Here is a 23332-nt window from a genome sequence, read left to right on the forward strand (position 1 = left end):
TTATTATTTAAGTTGTTTTACTATGACAGCTGGTCATACACAAAAAGTTCTGCTGCTGTCAGGAGCAATTACTATTAAACTTTTACACATGTGCTGTATTTCTATCTAATTTACTTGACTAATAAACTGTGTTTGTAGGTGAGATGAGTGAAAGCCGAGCAAAGAGAGTTCGAATAAAGGAAGTTGATGGCTGGACTCTAAGGATGCTTATTGATTATATTTACACTGCTGAAATTCAAGTTACAGAAGAAAATGTGCAGGTAAGAGTGAGAATATTTTCTGCAACAAAAGAGATGTAATGTGCAGAATAATTTATTTTGTCAGTGTGGCTCAGCTCCAACATGGGAAATCTCATCTGCAAACTGCAATTTTTCAGACCTTGTGCTTACAAAGCGAGTAGTCATGCTGTTTAAATTCTGGGTCAAATTCAAAGACTACTGAAGTAAATGAAGAGTCAGTTGACTTTAATGGGCTTTGTAACCAAACCTTATGTAATACAATAAAATACATGGTCTACTCTGCCTAAAATTAATGCTGTCAGCCACCTCTGTACCACCTCCTCTCTGATACTTTAGTGCAGTTTACATAAACAGAGTAATTTGCTCCTAAATGTGAAACCATGTTCTCCAACTAAGCTGTTATATTTGTTTTAATGTATTTTTTTCCTGCTAGCCTGCAGAATAAATTACTTTCTCCTGCTCAGTTGCTGTACCTTGCCACTGGCCAGTTGTGCAGCAGTTTTTAAGTACTGCTCGTTTTTTTTGTTTTTTTTTTTTAATCAACCAATGTCTAGCATGAGGGTTTTACCCATCCCACACAAACAGAGCTAATCAGTTTTTCTAATCAGTAGTACCTTAAACTGAAACTTAAATTATAATAAAACAAACACAAGCTTAGAAAACATAGTTTCCTGCTCGTAATGTTTTCTAACCACAAATCCTGTAAATGGACAGGGTAGATTTTCCTTCCTCTGCCTTTTGAGGTTCGGCACAAATTTTTTGGTGGCTTTAAAACTAGTTGCACAACAGGCGACATACTTAATTCTCTTGTTTTTCTTCTTGCTCCTATGTCTTCATTTGTGCTCTTGCCCAATGCCAGATTACTGCAGTTATTTTGCTACTTTTACAGGGGACAAAACTGTGTTGCTGTATTTGGCATTGATAACTTCTGTTGCAACTGTGTATTCTGAAATTAATTGCTTTTATTGGGCATTAGGCTGAAAGTAATAGCTTTTTATTGACTGCTGAATCCAATGAGGTCACTACTAGTTTTAGCTATGCTTGACTGAAGGCCTAGAAATGAGAAATATTACCATCTTGAAACAAAATATCATATTAGTAAACCTTCCATATCTTAGGTCATACCAAGTCTTAATTCTGCAAGATTAATTTCTTGTCACCTGCTTCTTAAGAGATTGTATACTTCTGGTCTGATGATATGTGTACGCAGTTAAAAAACTGTCTGAAATTGTGTTGTGTCTTGCCAGTCTGGTGGCTGCACAAATTTCTGTATCACTGTGGAAGACCTTGGGCAAAAAACAGAGGTGTCAGAGATTCCCTAATAGACTTCTTGCTTGATCATGCTAGCTTTTAATCCTTAAAGCAGAATATTCTGTCTTACTGACACACATTAATGACCTTGATCTTGTATTTTTGATGCATAATATCAGGCTGGACTTAACAGGCAGCCTATGATGTTTTAGCTGTGGGTGCTGCCTAGGATGCATGTTAGCCCATCGCTGGCAATACTGACTCTTCTATGTTCACGGGGAGGACGAGTCAGTGTTATGTTTCTTCCTCATACAGGGCTCATTAAAGGCCAGAAATCTCCAGGTTTCAAGCTCCTGAGTCTGATAGGGCTTTCATTTTCATAGCTCCAGATTATCTGGCTGAAGATATATCTGATGATGTTGGGGATGGTAATATAAATATTGTGGCCTGGAGAGTGATATTCCAAGTTTGTGGTTACTTGAGTACTGAGAAGATAGTTAAGCTTTTATGTGGATTTAGATTTATTTGTAATATGACTGGTAATGAGTGTAAAGCCATTCTTACTTTGTCCCTTTCATCCTTTTTGCATAATTAGTGCTAGATATGTACTGTTTATTTGCATTACAGCAGAACCAAACACTGTGGATAAAAACAAATACACTGATGCAAGTCCTTTTCCTTAAGTTTGAAAGGCAAGATGAGAAAATTGTTACTGTGAATTTCTGGAAATTTAGAAACCTAGTGCAGCCTGTTAGGCCTCAGTTAAAACTGTATTCTCTCCCTAAATGTGTTGCATGCTCTTGAGATTAATTCTAGCTCTCAACTTCTTGTCTATATAACAGAAACGAGTATCGCTAGAAGGTATTGTGAAATTTTGGTAATGGTTAAGGATTTATCTTGTAGGAATACAGAACCATGAGAAACCAAGATTCTGTGCAATATTCTCTCTCTAACTGTTTTATATTTGGGCTAATGTGCTAAACTGGAGCTACTGGGTAACTATGAGCTACTTTAATTAGTTATTTAATTACTTGATCTAGATGTGGACAGGAGATTGCTTCCTTCCTGTGCTTTTCCAACTTCTGAGTAAGAGCCATTCATTTCTGCTCCCCACTATCGTGTTCTCACTTGTATGTTTTTGGGCAAGGAGGGGGGAAGTGTAGAAAAATCAGGTGTAATCAGTGATTGAGGAGAAAAACACATTCATTTAGTGCATAAGCTATCAACACAGGAGGCCCTCAGCAGTAGTTGTTATCACTACATTACATAAATACAAAAGAACATTTGTTCTTTTCTTCAGTAGGTTCAGTAGGTTCTCCCCAGCCCACAACAGTAAGACAGCTGATATATGAATATGATGAATGTATATTCTTGATTTTTCTTGTAGTATTTGTCCTTCCTTTAGAAGGAGTTATTTATCATTCATCTGTAATGGCACTCACTTCACGTAATGCAATACCAGTGTTTCCGTCATATTTACATATTACGTCACGTTTTCCTACATTCTCAACTCTTTGCTTTTCCTTTCTTTTTTCCTTTTTTTAAAAAAAAAATTTTTAGAAATTAAATGTCAAACTTAATGCTCTATCTCATTTTTCATGTTTTAAGAAGGGAACGTCAAAGTTAATGTTTTCAGAAGGCAAATCATCTTTCTTGCATACCAAATTTTTTCAATTTCCTTATAGGTATTAACTACACGCAGTGCACAATGTGGGAGAGTTAGTTACTATAAGCAGCTCATGCGTGAGTAACTCTCCCACACTATGCCTGTGCATTTCAGCACGTATTTAGCCAGCATTATAGCTAGGGCCTCTACTGAGAACAAATATATCAGAGATTCCTGCAGTTATTTGCAGGCTGTGGATTTGTTATGGGTTTTAGAGGTCAGCCTGATAGAGGGTGAGTGGGATGTGATTGGGGCAAACATGGAATAAAGTTGATTGTATCCTTTCCGATTCCGCACTGCAGTTCTGTTTCTGTGGTTATGCTGATACAACTGTTTGGCAGACTACATTATAAACCAGATGACTGAATTTATATTAAAAAAAAACAAACCCAACAACACAACACTCCTCCTCCTCCTCCTGACATTTTTTTTTTTGAGTTGTTCTTAACTTGGATCACTTCAAGGGTCTGATTTATAACATGGCCCTGCCAGCTGTTGTGTCCGTGCAATATTGTGAGTTAGTGTATTGAAGTGTGGGAACATACACCTGTGTTGGGAGTGCACATTTCCCTGCTGCCTGGGGAAAATACTACATGTAGCTTCACTTTGGACCTACTGATAGACATGCTATCTTGCTTTTGAGCAAGAAGTGTGCATGAGAGGTAGCAAAAGAGAAAATCAAATAATGGTATTTTTACAAAGCTCTGTCCTGTCATATTTTTCCCTTTAAAGGACTTTGTTAGGTACAACCAACACAAAGTCCAAAATCCTGAAAAGGATCCTTTTTAACACGTATCATTTTTTTGTGTTTATTTTCTGAAATTGTTCAAGAGAAATCTTTGTGTAGTAATAGCGTATTATAAACACATGAACGCACAATATGTATGTGTCTTTCCTTTGTAACTCTTACTGTTCAGGCAGGTTGCCATCTGAAGTATAACAGACACGCTTCTATTTGTATGGTGGCATGGGCATAAGAGTTGACAGCACATTTGTTTCGAGGTGCTGTCAGAACAAGTCTGAAAAAGCAGCTAATCTCCCTGAGAAATCATCAAAAAAGAAGATCCCCATGTTGTCCAAACTTTTTACTAAGGCAGTCATTCTACAGTGCAATACTTGGTAACATGGGCGTTGACTATTCGTGCTGCACGTCATCACCTGTGTGGTCTACTGGTTGAATCCTGAAAAGTCTTCTAGGTTGAAAATGAACAGATACCCCACACTAAAACCCAGGGAAGTCCCACAGCTTATGAAAACAGACGTGTGCTTTTCAAGATGCTCAGCTTCTGAATTTTCTTTGTGGCATGACCCACAAACAGTTGGATATGCAGGACTGAGGGTATGGTAAAGGAGCACAAAGGAAGAAGGAATGGGAGGTTACAGGGAATACCATAAAAGATGATTGCTGTTGAACTCTGTCGAGTGAAACAGTAGCTGAATGTATCTAGTCATGGCAGAACATGTTTAATCTAACAGTGGAAACTTTATAACAGTCCTTATGCAGTTTGTTCCGGTTGCTTTAATAGTTTTTCTAGTTGAAAAGATAGTGTCTGACCTAAGTCGTCTTTGGTCTGTACTAGACCAGTCCCTGGTACTTCCTTCTGCTGTCTTGTAAAGCAACTTGTTGCTAGTTTTGCTATAACACTTACGTATTGAAAGACTGTTCTCATTCATATAATTTAATTTTTTTTTTTAGGCTGAACATCATAGACTTTTTTTTTTTTGGAGACAGTGCTTCTAGACTCTTTCCATTTCACAGATATCTACATTTTTAACATGCAGTGGCCAAAATTGGACCCAGTAGTCCATTGAGGCCTTGTTAATGCAGACTAGAGTGAAATTATTATCCTATGAGTAAAATACAGGGGCTGTTTCTCTATGTCATTGGTTGGGATCTCTTTTCCAGTAACATGACATTGATTCTAGCAGTCACTTTCTCTTGATACCAGTGGAGAGAGAGAATGAGAACATGAAAGTGGTTGTCATGCAGTGGGAGAAGGTAAACGCCAATTTGAGTGATTTTTTTTTTTTTTTTTTGTTGTTGTAGTAAGTATTTATGCTTATTAGTGTAATACTTATAATAAACCAAAACCAGAACCAGTAGAAGTCATAATCTGTTTTATAGTAGCACAGTGTCTTTCCATAAGTTTAGTGGGCAAGGCTTCAGTTTCACACTGGGTACGATCTGTCATGAAGAAGTGCCGATTTGCAAGTCTGTTTTCAGAGTACAGCCACATGTTAACACTGATTTCAATCATAAATGTAAAGAAATTAATTATTTTCGTTCTGGGTAAGTGTTTAATTATCTTTTTAAAACTCAGCAAGAACAGAAAAGAATGGTCTACTGAAAATCTTGTAAATTTTCATCTGATTTGGGGGTGGGAAGGCAGAGGAGGAGAAGATGCCTTCAAGTAATTTTAAAAATGTTTGAAAGAAATATGTAGAATATATTTTGAAGACAACATTACATGGAATAGAATGCAGAAGAATGAGTAATCCAGACTTGTTTCTGTTGAGGAAGACAAAAGAACCCGAACAACAAACCACCAAGGAATAGATACAAGTTCCAGTAAAATGTAGTAAAAATATGTGCCGTCAGTAATATGAGGTCTGCTTTTACCATGCCTAATCTTTACTGGATACTAATTTAAAGGCAAAAATAAAATTCCATGCAGCATTTAACATTCCTTATTTGTTCTTCTGCTAAGCACTAGGATAAGCTCAGATCACAATATTCAGGATAAATTGTTGTATGATATTTAGAGGTGATCTGCTTATGGTGCGTCATGTGCAGTTTTATGTGGGTGGGACATGTGAAATGACCTCTGTTTAGGGGCTAACATTTTTTTCTGAAATGGTTGCATTACCGGAATATCAGATTTGGTAAGGAAGTTTTTTGTTTCCTCATGCCTGTGTCTCATGATAGTTTCAGATTCCCTCCCTCCACCCATCCTTTCCACTAAGGGATGGGTGCACCAGTTTACAGGAGTTTAATTAAAAAGGAGATTCGGGATCATGATGGAACTGCCAGTTTAACAACTTACTACTGCGTATCAGCTGAACAATGGCAGCTGTTTGTGTATGCTTTTAGCTTGAAGAAAATATAAAATGACTCAGTAGAAGCCAGTTTGTAAGACTCATCGCTTTACTTACTATTTACAACAGTCCTTGAGCACTTACATGATCAAATTACTATAACTTAAATTCCAGGAATCTTCAGAGACGTACTGTCTTTGTATCTGACCTGAGAGTCAAAGTACTCCTAGGAATATTTTGATGCTTGTCAAGCTTAATCCTCAAAAGAAATATTTTGTGTATATGGACTAACAGTCTTTATATGAGTTAGCAACACTGTGATGTGTAAAGACCATAAAGCATGTTTTTTGAAACAGTTTCATTTTAGATACCTAACTTGGAATATTTTTCAAGAGTTTCTAAAGCTTACTAATAAATTATACCTTTGAACACTAAAAAGCATCTCTTTTTGCCTTATTGGATCAAAATATGTCCCTTAACTTTCAAAGGGGTATATTCCATTTTCTTTATGAACATAGAAAATTTTCTGGTTTAAATGGAGTAGACTTTTCCTTTTTAGAACTGAAGATTGAATGTCCTTTACAAATGTGTGATTGGACATCCTAAAGAGCAGAGAGTTCATTTCAGTACTTGAACAGAGATGTGCATTCTGTGTCCTGGAAGTATGCCTGCTGTTGTGTAAGTGAGGGGGAGAGATAAAAGAAATATTTGTTCAGCTGAACTGAATGCTGTGAAGCTTTCACTGAATCTTATCATACAGTAGGTTCTGTTTTAAATATAAGATTATATATAGATATATTTCATATGTGTAACTGCTTTTGAGACAAAGTAATGCTGAAATTGCTTCCACGGGAACTTGACTGTTCTCCTTCAGAAAGCCTATGAAAGAGATGCCTGGAAAAAATGCTACACTTGATTTAGGAACCTAGAAAGGGCAGGAAGGGAATAAGTTCAATCTTGATGCATTTGCAGATGTGCCTCTCTAGCAACCTCTTCTTTAAGGACTTTTTGATAATCAGGGAAAGTGAAACAGCTTAAGTGAAACTATATATTGGAAAGAGGGAGTGCTAGTGGAGTGCCTAGGCTGGATCTAGGCAATTAAAGCCCTATTGGTCATGATTAATGCATTGTGTGTCACTGAGACCAACAGATAATTAATATTGGTCCAGTACCTCCGCAGTTGTGAACTCCACTGAAATGCAAGACTCCTTAAGAAGAGTTTATCCTGAATTAACAGCAATTGCTGAATGATTTTCTAATAGACCATTGTATGCTAGACAGTGGAGTTAGGTGATTATAGTGTGGGTAATGATAGCAATTTTCCTGGCTAGAAGCAGTCACATACTTCTAGCAGATGCAGGTAACTTAATAAAACTCTTAATGCTGTACCACAGGTTAAATTTGGCATCACTTAAGTTTGCAGGCTGGTTGTTGATAGAGGCCTTTTGTTTACTTTTATTTGCCTCTATTTACTGACCAAAATTGCCTAGTGACAGCATTTAAAAATTATTCTTCAGAGAATACCTGTACTTCCCACTGAAGTCTTTAGTTTTGAGTTCCTAGATGTATGTTTTAAGCCAGTGGGTTTCTTTCCCCACAGTTCTTTGTATAGCTATTCTCTTGCATCTACACAGTACCTGGACAGCCATTTCTTACAACTTTTTCACCTGAGTTTAGCATCCAAAGTATTTCCAGCAATACATAGCTGCTTGCATGTTTAATGCTGGAGACAGAATCTTGGGCCATGGAGCATCCTTCTGAGGCAGTTTCTTGCTAAACTCTGTGTACGTCTAAAGAAGAAAGAAGGTCAGATAATACCAATGCTATTGAATACAACAGTGATACTTTTTTTTTTTTTACCTTCTAGAGAACTTTTTTTTTTGAGTGAACGACTTTAAGTTGTTTCTTTCACTGTCCCTAAAAAAGTGGAGCAATATTGCACTGATTTAGCTGTCAATAGCTGCGGTAGATATTTTTTAAAAGAAAATAGCTCTGACTTTACATTCAAGTTTGTAAATATCATTGACAGTGTCTTTTGAGCTGAAATCTGTGAATTTTTATTTCATGTGACTTAAATTTAACTTGCCAGAAGCTCTCAGCAAAGTATCCTGGTGCAGCACATAATTTTTTTACACAGACTGTTAGGTCAAATCTTCATTAAAACTGTACAGCTATCTTTCCAGCTGTTCATATAGCTTTATTTTTCTGAGCTTCTGTTGAATTCTGATACCCAAATAATCTCCTCTAAGCTTAATGTTTTGGACAGATTTGGCTGATGACAATCGATACAGTTTCTCAAAAATGGATTTTCTTCCTGTATAATGTTAAATAACATGAAATGTTAAATTGTCATACTGCATAATTTTTCAGCACCATTCAAACAAAAATTGTCTCTGCACTATGTTCTAATGCCTCAGATAGGCACAGATGAAACCTGATTTTGATGTTTTGAGCTGCTAAGACTTGATAATAATCTTACATGCCACAACTGTTTGTCAAACCTGCCTCTGCAGCAAGTACATGTGTGTGGTTTTTTTTTTTTTTTTTTTTAGTTGAAGGGCCAAGTGTTAAACCATATACCTGGGGTTTTTTTATTACTTCTGTGAGTTTCCATAGGTAGAGGATAATTTGTCAAGATACAGCCTTTATGAATAAGGTACAGGCATATATCATTTCTCATCAGGTAAAAGCAGATTATGCAGTGACAGACTCAAGTGTCAGCTGCATTAATTTTAAGATGAAATATAGTTGTCAAAAAGAAGTAATTAGCACTGTTGTATATAACTGCTGCTTTCAGTATTGGACCATGCACTTAAAATCAGGGCTAAAATTCAGGAATTCCAATACAAAGTTTCTTCTCTGTCTTAAGAGTGCCGAGGTGTTGGAAGACTACATGGTGTGTCCCAGCCTGCAGAGCCGTACAGCTTTATTGGTGATTATTTTCACTGCAGTTCACAGCTTGCACCCTTGTGAGAATGCCTTATGAAGAGAGGAAGGTGGAAGGTTGAAGGCTGTATATGTAAAGACCTTAAGGACAGAGTGTATCTGAACTGATGCTTTCAACTTTCTAATTGATGTGACAGCTTTAGCGTTCCTTTAATGATACTTTGTGATAATTCTTGTAAAATATTTGCAGACAGCCCCTCCCACCTCTCACTTCTATATATGATGAATAAGGTGCTAATTATTGAACCAAAGTTACAATCCTGCTTGGTTCTGAGGGAACTAAATTTTGTCATGACCTTTGGCTCCTTCATCTTCCACATCTTCCACCAGTGGGTGTTTGCTGGACTTGGCTTGATCTTGAAACCTAGAGACCTTTCTTAAGCTGTCTGCCATGATACTTCAGCTTAGCATCACTTTTTACATTGCCTTTATGGAGACCTAGAACCTTCTGTCCATAAACTCTTTCTTTTTTCTTTGCTAGTAGATTTCAAGCAACTGCACTAATTCCTGAAAGCATTTTTCCTTGCAAGAAGTGTTTTTTGTAATAGAGCTATTGAGTGTCAAAAGCTATCAGTGCATGGTGATCTTATTTCCCTGACACAGATATTATTAAAAGTTTAGGAGGGGACAAAGTTCTTTATTGGCTCATCTTACAGAGCTGTAGAAATAAAAAAGCTTTTAATCTTTCTGCTTGTCTCCATCATGACTACTAAATTCTGGAAGTTCTAGCAGATTCTGAAGTTATATCCAGAGTCATTCAATTTAAAATGTTTTCTAAAACTAGCTCATTGTAATGACTTCATGATTAAAACTGAATTAAAAGCATTGGTTAATCCTGATATATGTTGAAACCACTCTTTATATGATAATCCAAACTTTCACTTGTATTCTTTTATGCCAGCACAGTTTTAATAATAGTAGGGGGTTGCTGACACTGCAAAGAGGGACTTAAATCCAAGCTGACATTAGTTTCATTACTAACCCTACTCATAGAAACATGTTTAAGTCTTATTGGGCAAGAATTTAGTGTTGTACTAAACAGCCTTATAGTATGCTGTCTGATTGTGTGCTGAAAGAGTACCAGTGAAGTACCACTGTGTTTTGCTGTTGTGCATGTTTTATACATTAGGTCTCAAGCAACCATCTGGTTGCCTCTTTTGACCCATTTTTTTTTTTGTACTTCTGACAACAGCTTTGAGGATTTTAGTAATGTGAAGGCACAACTAATATGTGGCTTAGCTGGAGGAGAGACAGTGGCACACTTCTTGAATTTATATGCATTGTAAGACATGTCAGGCAACAGTAAATGATCTAATTTTTCCAGTGAAATAATCCTACTATGCATTCTTCATTTGCTTAAACGTGCCTGCCTGTCAGGAGAGCGAGCGTAGGAGGGAAGGGAGAAGAGGAGCGTGATCTTTCCATAGGCTTATTTTATTACCAGTGCAAGTTTCATTAATTTGCGCTTTAAATGAGTAAGCTTCACATAAAAGAGCTGCTGACCAAAGTACTAAGCAAAAAACTTTGTGAGGAAACCTAATATTTTGCTCTTTGTCTGTTTTTAAATGCGTATTGAGTAGTATGTATTTTTCTCTACGTGTTTTTTCCCATAGCATATCTCTTATGACTTTAGCTCTTATGTATGTGCAAAGTAGAAACTGCCTGGTTTTGGGGACACATATTATTATGTGCACTGCTGAATAGATACGGTTACTATATTGTTACTCCCCTTTCTATGTTTGTTTTTCTTAAGACTAAGAAACTGGGGGTTTTGGTTTGGTGGAAGGTATATTCCAGAGCCCTGCACCTGTCTGACAGACATTTGATGCCTTGCTGAAAAAATTCCTTTTCTGATTTGGTTTACTTGGTGGTATGTGACAGAATGAAATCATACTGTGTGCTTCGCATGAGGAAAGTGTTAGGAGTTGCTAAATCTGGTAGCCTGATAACGGGAAGGCAGCTGCAACTCGATGTCCCCAAGCTCCAGCTGGTAGTGACATTGAGCATGTGTTTCCAGTAGGCACATACACTGTCACAGGTATACAGCACGCGTACGCGTAGCCAGCCACACAAATCAATGCAGAGAGAAACACTCACCTGTTTCTCAAGTCTGTCTTGAGCTGGGCTGTCTTCCTAAAAAGTCGCTTGTACGTGTCTGACGCCTTCTTTTGCATTGTGGTGCTAGACCTAGCGCAGACCTTCCCAAATTATGTTTTAAGCCAAGCTGAATAAATACAATTCATCCTTCTTCATTCAGGGATAAAGTTCTTTCCTATTCTCTCATCTCGATTGTAGATGGTAGAGGGAAGTTCCAAGAGGTAGATAGCAAAAGGAATTTGTAGGGAAGGCAGCTACTGTCTTTGTACAGCTGTAGCTTTGGTTGAGGAAGAGAAAAAATGGTGGCAGTATGATCAGAACCAGGAGAAGCAGATGTTGCTCAGATATGGCAACTACTCTTTCCTGAGGTATTCACCTTTTACATCCCTGCCTTTTTTTTTTCCTTTTCTGAAGATACCTTGCTGCTATTTCTCTCTGTCCTCGAAGTGATGCTTTATTCACACTTTGCTGGCATTTTCCTCTCAATGAATCTTTTTATAACATCTTTTTTTGGCTATGTTCTTGCCAAATGGGAGATCCCAGAACTTTGTTCATAAAGAAAATTGGGTAGGCAGAAGGGTGTGAGCCTTGTAAGAATGAAAATATACCTGAATGGAAATTTAAGCTGTTGTACACCAGCTTGTAATTGCTAAAGAGAAATACGTAAGGGAGAAACAGAACTGAGAATGAGCACAAGAGATAAAGATCAATCTAAAATCCGCTTCAAAAGGTATGAGGAGTGAATGAAAATTGTCCTGAGGCTGTAAAAGATTATCTTGGACTATCAAATGCCAGTGTGTGGGGGAGGTAGAGTGTCTTGAACTTCTTCTGGAGAAAGAATTGAGGTCTTACAGACGGAATCACAGATTCTCCTATCTCAAAATCTTTGTTCCTTCAGAAGATATTTTGAGGTGGGGGTAAAAACCACTTCTTTCTGCTTATGTGGAAGACAGACTTCTGGGTAAAGGTGGTGAAGAGGCTTGTAGCTTGGCTGTGTCAGCATGGTTTAAGTAAGAGCCAAGGAATGAATCAAACTCATGGAGGACGTGATGGGGTGAGACAGAAGCGGGGTTGAGGCAGGAGTACTTCATAGCAGAGATACTGATCTGTAATCCTGCACTTCAGAAGCTTGTGATTCTGATTACTGTGGGAGGTGAATGGGAAGTCACTGAGGGACTTAAACAGGCATGTTTAATTTAAATGATAAAAAGAATAGAACACTTTTACTCAGCACTGCACCTCTAAATATAACAGCTGTTCATTTCCTGCAAATTGTTTCTTTAATGAGTGATTTAGAAGAGCGTGTAGGCTGCTGGAGCCACGCATGAGCAAGGTGCCAAAAACTAATTAAGGTAGAAAGTCCCAGTTAAACCAACAGACTGTGCAAGGTGCATCCTCTTACAGATCAAGGATAGGATTAGAGAAAGGGTCAAAAGATGAGGTGCCGAAGCAAATGACTAAGAATATCAGATCACCAGGGCAAATAAATATATATGTCTATTTTTATAGACATATATGTAAAAATAATCCTTGCATACTGATAGAGAAGAAACTTTTCAAGTTAGGTGGCTGAGACTGTATAAAAATTTTATATTCTCTAGCTGGCTATTCCTTGCAGTTTCAGCTCACATTTTAGTAAATCAGTACAATGACACTAGTGATTGAGTATTAGAGAGACTATAAAGGATTTTTTTTGTTGTTGGTTTCAGGTAACATAAGGGAAGTTCAAACTTTCCATATGTTTTAGAATTCTATTTGAGTTGTACATAGCTCCTAAAAAACCTGTAATTCTTTGAGTGGTCCAGAAATAACCATGTCAAAGGCTTTTGAAAGTCAAGTTAGTTATAGTCCCTCCTAAACTGTCACATGATGAGCAATAAATAGATCAAAAATCCCTAGGGAGCACAGGAACAAATAGGAATTAATAGTTGATTTTCACTGTATCAAAATGGTTGTAATGTGTCACAAGCTTCCAAAGAAGGGCAGATTTTCTTTAGGTTTGAAAAGTAGGTAGCAGAAGATGTAGGTGCTAAACTGGTTTAAGGATTTTTTTTCAAGACCAGACAAAAATAGAAAATTTCACTGCTTTCTAGCTAAGCTAGATGTTGGGCGAGCATGATCACAGACCAAATTTAATGTTGGAAAGTGTAAAGTAATGCATGAAAAGAAAAAATTGAATTACTCCTACGTATTGCTATGTTTTACATTAACAACTTTTCCTAGAATAGAATAACATACTGTAGTCACCTTAGAAAAACTTCTGCTCATTGTGAAATAGTGGCTTTAAAAAGGAGTGTAAAAAATGGCACAGCAGCATCTGTATGTCATTGTAGAAATCCATGTTCTCAGCTGTAATGCTCTGCTGGATGGTCAAAAATATGACAGGAATAGCACACTTCAGAGAAAGGCTTAGAGCTGTTAAAGGCATGGAAAAGCTGTCATTAAGAAAGGGAGAGGATTCAGGCCTTTTAGGTTGACTGTGAGATGACTAAAAAAGGACTCTTTTTTTGCCTCCAATATCTATTTGTTTCAAAGACTCCACAGACCCTTTTAAAGGGTCTAAGAGCCAGTTATTTACTTATGCTGAAAGATATATACTTATCCTGAGCTTTCCTCTCTACAGAGAGGAGTGCACAAAAACATACATGTGCATACATATTAGCGTAGTTGTTACTATGCTTTAAAAATGGATGCCTAATGAACAGGGCATGTTACTGCAAATGCAAGCGAGGAGCTGCCTAGGATGCAGGTGAGCAGTGTGCTTTTCTAGCTGTGCTGGTTGGTTTGGAAACAATTACCTCGGAACCTTGTTTTACCATTGGATAGACTGTGTTTGAAAACAGGTATTTTCACCCTGTAAGGTTTACCTCCCTAATTAGGTGAGAGTAGATGAGGTCCAGGTCTGGGCTGGGTTCACCTGTTCTGCTTTCCTCCATCCTAGGTTTCCTCTTCCCCTTTTCCTTGGAAGGGGGGGAAGACAGAGGAAGGGGAAGGGATGGTGCTGATGGAACCAGAGCAGTGTTGTGAAGCTTCATTTCAGTAACCTCTGGGTTTAACCACATATTGGAGAAGGGAGGAAAACATAACAGATTCTGTCTTGAGCCAGCTGCCAAACTTGCTTCCAGTGTAGCTGAGACTGCAGGGAAGATCCCTGACTGGTTGCAGCAGAGCTAGACAAAACCAGTTCTAAGGGAAAAATTTTTGCCATTTCTTCCTCTTCATCTTTTACTCCTCTCCTACTCTTAAAAGAAGCCTGCATCCCTGACCCACCAACCATAGCCACCACCCCAATCTTTTACTGTCCCCTTTCAAACCTGGAAGACGAGACTCTTGTTCCGTTGCAGCCTTTACATTTATTTACCTGTGAAGCACTGGACACTGCCAATTTTTCTCACGTGAAGTTTGGTTTTAACTAACTATAAATGCTGTTCTAAAAAGCAAAATGTATCCTTGTGCTTCAAGAGCAAGTTACTCCTTATATTTCAATGAAATGTTCTCTGTTGTGGCTGATTTACTCCAGACTGAGGTTTTGTGCACCTTTCTCTACTAGTGGATGGAGATGGGTGTTCTTAGACTACCTGGAATGAATAGGCTTTGGTCTAATATATAATTATCCCTGCATGTTCATTATTAACATGATTTAATGTTGATCTCGGAACTGATCGGAAGTGCTCAGCTTCTACACCAGGCGGGTACTGGCCTTCTAAAAATAGGATGGGAAGAACATGCAAATGGAAGAGCATGCAAAAGGAAATGTGAGATTATTTTTTTTCATACAGTTGACAAGGGAGGGATGCATTGCTTTTTCTTTTTAGAAGACAGGGATTTTACCTGTTATTTGAATATACATTTAGCTAAAAAAACCCTGTAAAGTTCTAGGCTAGCCTGGAAAATATTTTAACTGTTTGTGTTATGGGCCAGCTAGAATTTGGATTCTTTTGAAAGGTATTATAGCAACAAGCTGTAAGTATGGTGTAGCCCAAAAGACTTTACAGAATTGATAGACTATTTAAAAAAAAAAAAAGAAAAAAGGAAAACACAGAAATGATGACCTATGGGTAGGTCAGAAGTAATCAGGACTGAGATCACAGGTTTTCTGATTCTAAAATCCTGGTGCCTTCATCCTGCCTCACTACGATGTGGTTGCCCTTTAACTAGACATTAATGAATAAGAACTTTTGTATGTAAACTGCCTTCTCAGACTGAACAGCTTGTGCAACTTTTCTGAGTCTGTGATCTTTAAAATCATCACACTGCTAGGCTGTGTTAGAGACTCTTCTCTGTCAAGTCAGATGAAAGCAGCTACTTTTGTCTCAGCTATGACCTTTACGGTAGGCATCCATATATCTATTTCTGTATATGACCATAAAGCTACCTGTGGCAAAACCTGAAAGACAGCCTTTGCCAAATTAAAGCACAGAGGTCATTTGCTCATTTTTAAAGTGTTCTATGTAAATGAAAGCATATGTGCCCGTCCACCTCCCTGTAAAATTCAAGGTGCTTATTATGAGTAAATTAAGCCACATAAGAGACTACATGTTTGACCTCTCTTACTTGCATGTAGGTTCACCAGTATGTTGCTACAAGTACGATGAAATTTCTGGAAGCTGAATAAAGACTTTCTTGAAAATGTTTCTGTTTTTTGGATATTGGTCATGCTTTAAATAATGAATGTATGCATTAAACTTTTATCTGAAGAAAAAAAAAAAAAGGGAGGCTAGAGATGCCGTTTGCTTTGGGAATTCTGTCCATACGTACCTGAATTTTATAAGCACATCATCTAGATTAAGGTGATTATGAAATTTGTCACTAAGCCTAATGCTTTTTTTTTCTTTTAAGAAGGAGGACGTATTCTCCTGTGACATTTCTAGGAGAATATAAATATGTTCTGCTGTAGGAAACTGACTGATAAGTAAAAGATTACCTCAATAAAATTTAAAAACATAACTGTAATGCTACAGGCGCAGAGTGATCAAATGTCTTTTGAGTCACTGAAGGGATATCTATTGCACATTAAGATGTTACCTTGACACAGTTTTTGTATTGAAGATAAGCACCGTGTGCACAAAGTATTTCCACTTCATGCCATTTCTGTTGTCCTTAGTTCTTGGTTTTGTATTAATATAAAACCCAGTAGTATGGATGCACTTCTGTACCAGAAAATGAGATAATAGAGAAAGCAGAGGTTTCATAATCTGCTATCCCAGTTATGCTGCTATTTGTTTCCAGCATAGGCTTTAGTGTTTTGCAAATTATTTTTCAATCCCTCTCTAAGATTGCCAGCAAAGATGCAGTTATACTAGGAGAATGAGTCTTATTTGTTTACAAGTCAGTCAGTCTGTAATGTAGAAAAAACCCCAACAAACAATTCCTTCCTCAGTGCCCCCCCCTCAGTCCCCCCAAAGTAATCTTTTATACTTCAGGAAACATAGCATGTGACCATTTTGATTCTTTTTGTCATCCTTTTACATCTTTAGATTTAGGGAATATTTTTAAAAATTTCTCTTATAGTAATCTTTGGTATAACCAAACTCATTGTATCTGTCAGTGGGATCTGAGACAGAGGATGGTCTGGTACTGACAGTGTGAGATGTTTTGGGTAAATCCTATTTCTGAGGCACACTTGCTAAAAGCATCGGCTGATACAGCAATTCTTTATGTGGGTCAGCCTTTACAGAAAGATTGAAGACCATATAGTGTGAGTTATGTTATCCTGCCTACTTAATTTTTTTTCAGCTTTTAATCCTTCTTCAGGGGAGCTTTGTATTTTATTTGACTGGCTAGCACTTCAGTTTCCATAGTTAAAGAATAAATTGTCCAGTTTCTGAATGACACAATATCAGCAGCAAGGGGCTTTGTTCAGACTCTAGTTAGTCTTGTTTAAATTATCCTGTCCCTAAGGAAATATGAAGGTGTTCTTATGCAGCTATATAATTTTGTAAGCACTGATTTACAGTATGATGAAGGATTCTGAGTAATTTAGATGACTTACTGTACATATACTTAAATTAAGTGACCAAACTTCAAATCAAAGCTTCTGTTTCTATCAAATTAAGGCGTCTCAGATTTTTTTTAACAGAAAGAAAAATCTAAAATTATTTTAGGTTCAAGAATGTTTCACTCCAAGTGAGATAATGTTTCAGTTCTATTTCCAGTATCTTTTAACAGAAGAAGAGGATATGAGAGGCTAAGCTCATCGCTGTTAACAAAAATAACCATCAGAATAGAAAATCAATCTGTCTCTCTTGTGTGGAGGCTTAAGCCAATATGCGCTGTTATGTGGTGGTTAAGGCACTGTTCTGGAAGAGAAAGTTGTAGGAGGACTCTCAAGCGAAATGAGAGTACATGGTTTTCCCTTGTAGACCAGATAGATACTATTTAATTATAATGTATTACTTGATTAAAGTGACCTTTCTGTTACTTTGTTTGGTTTTTTTTTGTGAATCTTGTTTCTGCCCTTCAGCAACCCCTACCTGCATGCCGAAACTTCCCAAGAAAAAAAAAACCAAGAAAAAACAAAACAACCATCTCCACTTCAAATGTTTTAACTAATAATTAGTAGTTCATTCAGATGAATCTTCTAAAGTGGTATGTCTTCTAAAGCCATTTTTTGAGCAAATCATGTGCTCCCTATAAATTGCATGCCGCTGTAACCAAAGTGAACTCTTAAATACAAATTATGATGCTGTTTAAAAAGCAGCTATGTAGAACAGTTTTTATTTACACTCCGTTTTAATCTCTCACGCTGCTTTCTAAGTTGGGAGTTGCTTAGTATTTTGTAGATCACGTGAGTCATTCGAAATATGACATTATCATGACTGTTTGTTTGTTTTCAACTGAAACAGTGCTCAACCAATTTGTGTCTAGTACTAAGGGAGTGTGAAAGAATAGGACTGTATCTTGATTAGCAGTCTGATTCCTCCCTCTGATACTATAAAACTGCCACTCACACTTAATTTTTAATTGAGTGGGGCTCATTAAGCTAAAGGATAAATTTATACATCCAAGTCCTCATATAACCTATAAGGTCAAGGATGTTAAGATACCCAAAAGGTATATTTTATAAGATACATGGTATAATGTTCTAAACTTGCAGCTCATGCACATCTTTAAGTCCAATGTAGCAGCATCTTTGTGTGTATTTTAACACTGGAACAGTGCACTTAACTTGCACATGTTGTTCATATAGAAATGCTAGCAGAGTTGAATTTTCAAAAATTGCAGCTTTTACATTTTATTCCACAGATGCAAGTGTTAAAATATATGTATCTGTTTTGGTGGTTTTGTATGCATACTCCCAAACAGCATAATTTCAAAGCAGTGCTGAATTATTTCACTAGAACTTAGACTACACTTCAGTTACAAACCACAGTTTTAATTACAGCACAGATGCATGTAGTTGAGAATAAAAAAAAAGATAATTTGGATGATCTTTGACCATTATTTTCATTTCCTTCTTCCTTATGCCATGGTACTGTAAACAGCAAGTGAAGGAGTTTAGTTTGCTGAAATCATTATTTAAACCTTAGAAACAGAGGTTTCCTACTGTATTTCCTCAAGATTTGTTTTATGATAGGTATTAACATAACTGCACCTCTCTGAAATTGATTTCATTTTAATGTTGTATCAAATGTCTGCTATTAGAAAGGATGTAACTTGCTTTCCTATGTGCTTCTGTGTTGCATTGTATTGTGTTTGAATTCTCACACATCTGCTTTCCTAGGTTAGGCTCTTTCCTAATATTACAGATTTGGGGTTTTTTCCCCTCCATGTGATAAAAAAACGACATTTTTCTATTTTAGACAGCACATTATTCAATTCTCTTGGCATATGCTGCTTTGATTTTTATTGACTTATTTGCTTGCAAATTACTTTAATGTTCTGAGAAATTTGGTTTTGTTTATGCTGTGGGATCTTGTTTCCAAAACCTCTGATAGGTTCTTTCATTATTTTCTTATTGGCATTATACTGATCTTAATGCATCGTTGGTGAGTATCAATTTTAATTTGGGCAAGAATTCATGACAGAAATCTTAAAGAAGTTCCAGGAAATGTAAAAATAGTGGAGATGAAAATATTGCCTCAAGTATCTTCATACTGCAAGTAGCACAGTATGTTCTGGCTAGGAGAATCTGTCAGTACAAAGAGGAGTGCAAAGATGATAGCACGGGTTGTTATAAAATTACTGAGTTGAATTAAATCAGCAGGCAGAAAGCTTTAATCAATTCAAATTTTACTTTGAACTTTTTAAAAGATTCAGTTTAAGCAGGTTGAGGGGCCTGTCCACTGATTTTTGAATACCTTCAAGTGTGGAGATTCTGCAGCTTCTTGGGGCAACCTGTTCCAGCTTTTTTAAAAAAAAAAAAAAAGCAAAAAAAAGCAAAAAGAAAACAAAAAGAAAACAAACCAAAACAAAAAATCCCCAACACAAAATAACAAAAACCAACCTAACTCTCTTTCCAGTCAGATTTTCCCGTGTTCCCACTTGCCTCTTGTCCCACTGATACGCACCTTCAAGAACAGGCTGGCTCCGCCTTCTCTACCCTCCCATTCAATAGTTGTATTGGTAATAAGATCTCCCCTTTGTCTTCACTTTTATGGCCAAACAAATTCAGTTTTCTTGGCCTCTCCTTGTAATATTGTATGCTCCAGCCCTCTGATCATCTTGGTGGCCCCTTCCACTGAACTTGCTCTTCCATTCTCAACTAGCAGGACAGGTACTAAAAGCTTGTGTTGCATAAAGTGGTACCAGCTTGTGGGAGCAAGGGGCTGTGTGAAGGGGAGTGTAGCACTGAACTTTGTGAAGTGCCCACACTGTGAATGGATGCCCGTTAAGTCATCTAGCAGCCTTTGGGTGGGATGGACTACCTTGTCTGGTGTGGAGGCACTCCTGGGCAGCTTGTCTGACCAGCTGCTTCTAGGTAGTCCCTGAGGAGAGTTTAATGTTTGATGTAAAATTTAGTTATTTGAAGATACTTGGTGCTACATGTATGCTATGTTTTGATTTAGCACAGAGAGAGAGAGCAATATACTGAAATCACAACAAAAGCAAAATATAGCAATTGCGATACGCATTTGGATCACCATGCAAAAGTGATTCCCATTACTGCGCTCTATATGCTCACTGTCAGGATGCTGGGCATCCCCAGTTCACCAGGACAGAAAATGTGGCATAAAGCCACCTCAAGCCTGTTCTGTTCTTGAATTCCTTCTGTTGTTCAGTTTTTACACTTTGTGTTGGCCTGAGCTGCCCATACACTTCTCCATCTGCTGGGCTGTCTAGCTGGGGAAGACATTACACTCTACTAATTATCTCAGAGAAGGCTGTTTACACAACCTGATGACCCACTGGTTTAGCCATATATCTAAAACAAATGTTAACCTACAGTCCCCATTGTGTTGAGATAAGTTCAGCTTTTTTTTACACTACTTGGTTCTCATTCCTTACATTTCTTCTCTGAGTTCATTTGTTGGCAACATGGACAGTGGTATAGAGTGCACCCTCAGCAAGTTCGCTGATGACACCAAGTTGTGTGGTGCCGTCGACACGCTGGAAGGGAGGGATGCCATCCAGAGGGACCTTGACAGGCAGGAGAGGTGGGCCCGTGCCAACTTCATGAAGTTCAACCAGGCCAAGTGCAAGGCCCTGCAGCTGGGTCATGGCAATCCCAGGCACAAATACAGGCTGGGCGGGGAATGGATTGAGAGCAGCCCTGAGGAAAAGGACTTGGGAAGTGCTGGTGGATGAGAAGCTCAACATGAGCAAGACAATGCGCCCTTGCGGCCCAGAAGGCCAACTGCATCCTGGGCTGCATCAAGAGAAGCGTGGCCAGCAGGTCAAGGGAGGTGATTCTGCCCCTCTACTCTGCCCTGGTGAGACCCCACCTGGAGTACTGTGTCCAGTTCTGGAGCCCCCAACACAAGAAGGACATGGACCAGTTGGAGAAGGTCCAGAGGAGGGTCACGAAGATGATAAAAGGGCTGGAGCACCTTTCCTATGAGGACAGGCTGAGAGAGTTGGGGCTGTTCAGCCTGGAGAAGAGGAGGCTCCAGGGAGACCTGATAACGGTCTTCCAGTACCTCAAGGGGGCCTACAAGAAAGATGGGGAGAGGCTGTTCAGCAGGGCCTGTTGCAATAGGACAAGGAGTAATGGTTTTAAAATAGAGGGAGGTAGATTTAGATTGGAAATTAGGAAAAAATTCTTTACAATGCGAGTTGTAGAACACTGGAACAGGTTGCCCAGAGAGGTGGTGGAAGCCCCATCCCTGGAAATGTTCAAGGCCAGGCTGGATGAGGCTCTGAGCAACCTGATCTAGTTGGGGATGTCCCTGTCTGTGCTCCTTGCAGGGGGTTGGACTGGATGACCTTTGAAGGTCCCTTCCAACCCTAACCATTCTATGATTCTATGATTCCTCTGAGCCTTCTTCCATTGTAGGGGCTGTTGGTCGGTCACGCAGGCTGTATCTCCCTGGGACTGTTGTGAACGTATTTCTTTTGAACTAGTGGGTCACATGTAACTGGAGAGGTGCTTGCCTGTACCAGCTGCTCCTCACCTCAGAGCTCAATATACATATGTTTTTGTCACATGAGGTAAATATGTGCAGCTGCATAAGGGTGAAGAGTCATGATGCTGTCTGGAAAAAAAGAGGCAGAAGAGCTGCAGGCAACATCAGTACCCTCAAGCCCTCAATGTACTCCTGGCACATATGTGAAGGACTAGAAGCGAGGGCAGCAGCCTTAAATACAGGTTGATGATCTAGCTGAGTTATTTTGAAGGGCATGATTCTACTCCAGTGAAAACAGCACCCAAGTTTAGGGCCTTAAGAGGATCCCTCCTGACTATGCAGTTGATCCTGCAGGTGGATTTTAAAACAAATACTTTTACCTGGTTACAGTCCTTTCTGTTTCAATGGAGTTGGAAAGGTGTATTTGCCATGGTGGGTACACACAGCTTTGGGAATAGGAGTCTCACTTTAGGAAGGTGAACCAGGAGGAGGTAACAAGGGAATAATCTGCAAAGACTTGTAAGGGTTAAGTGATCTGCTCTAGGAAATGTAGCAGTCATTCCAAGATTCATCGTCACGACTTTGACACAAAAATGAGAATACGTAATTTCTTACTTGCTATCTGTAATAATAATCTGTTCAGTTTCTTTGATTATAAAAACAACAACTGCTGTGATGAGGATACATTTTCAAAGAATAAGCAATTGGATACGTTTTTTTTCTCCTCTGCATTTCTTACAGCACAAAATAGTATGCATATTAAAGTATTTTTGATCTTTAAAGGAAAGTTAGGGTACCCTCTACTGGCTATTTTTGGAAATAAATCTGAGCTGTAGCCTACCAGTTTCGAGTCAGCAGCACTTAAACTTAATCTATGCTGCAGTTGTAATGGAGGGTTTTTTCATGGGTTTGAGAGGAGTTAGGGTTTTGGTCTCGTCCCTCCCCGCCCCCGACCCCTGCCTTCAGCAGAGTGAATCTGCCAGCGATGAAACTGTGTTTTTAACCGCAGGTTGTTACAGCTTGCAGACTAACAGTTCTACAGGTACAAATGGAAGTAGCTACATGCTATCCCAGCTCTCGTTGCCTAGTAACCAAAGCCCAATATATAATTTTGATGGGATAAATTTGATGCACTTTGCCTCTCTTTTCCTTTTTAGTAGCAGAATACACATAAAAAGATTTAGATGTCTTATTGTCTGATAACCGAAATGTACTGGAACCTGTAACTTTACAAACTGAATTACAGTGATTTAAGAGCTGATGTAAATATCCCATAATGAAGTGATCTTCTAGTTCTTGTAACATTGCTTTACTTTTCATATGAGTGTGCAAGCGTCTCACTGTGACTGTTTGTGCATACAAATCCTAAGTTATTTTCTGCATGCCATTCTCAAATTTCACCTTTCCATTTTGTTTACTGATTTGGTGATGATTTTACATATTTTTCTACTGAATCCACTTAAGCGGTGAAGGACTGTTCTCAAAGCAGTCAAGGACTGTTCTTAGAGTTATTTGCTCAACTATACTGATAACATGTCTAAAATTATCTGGGACTGTGTTTGAATTAGTTACTGAAGTTGCAAGGAGGTCTG

General features: G+C 38.2%; 1 protein-coding gene across 7 annotated transcripts in view; it reads left to right on the forward strand.

Annotated features, from left to right (window-relative positions):
- KLHL2 (kelch like family member 2) overlaps positions 1-23332 on the forward strand; it is a 60405-nt gene that overhangs the window by 11479 nt on the left and 25594 nt on the right. For all 7 annotated transcript variants that reach the window (XM_086746301.1, XM_086746303.1, XM_086746300.1 and 4 more), the window contains exon 4: positions 139-260. In XM_086746301.1, the coding sequence (XP_086602427.1) occupies positions 139-260 (122 nt within the window). The remainder of the gene's footprint in view (positions 1-138; positions 261-23332) is intronic.

This window comes from Chlamydotis macqueenii, chromosome 4, assembly GCF_036417535.1.
Source record: "Chlamydotis macqueenii isolate bChlMac1 chromosome 4, bChlMac1.mat, whole genome shotgun sequence".
NCBI lineage: Eukaryota > Metazoa > Chordata > Aves > Otidiformes > Otididae > Chlamydotis > Chlamydotis macqueenii.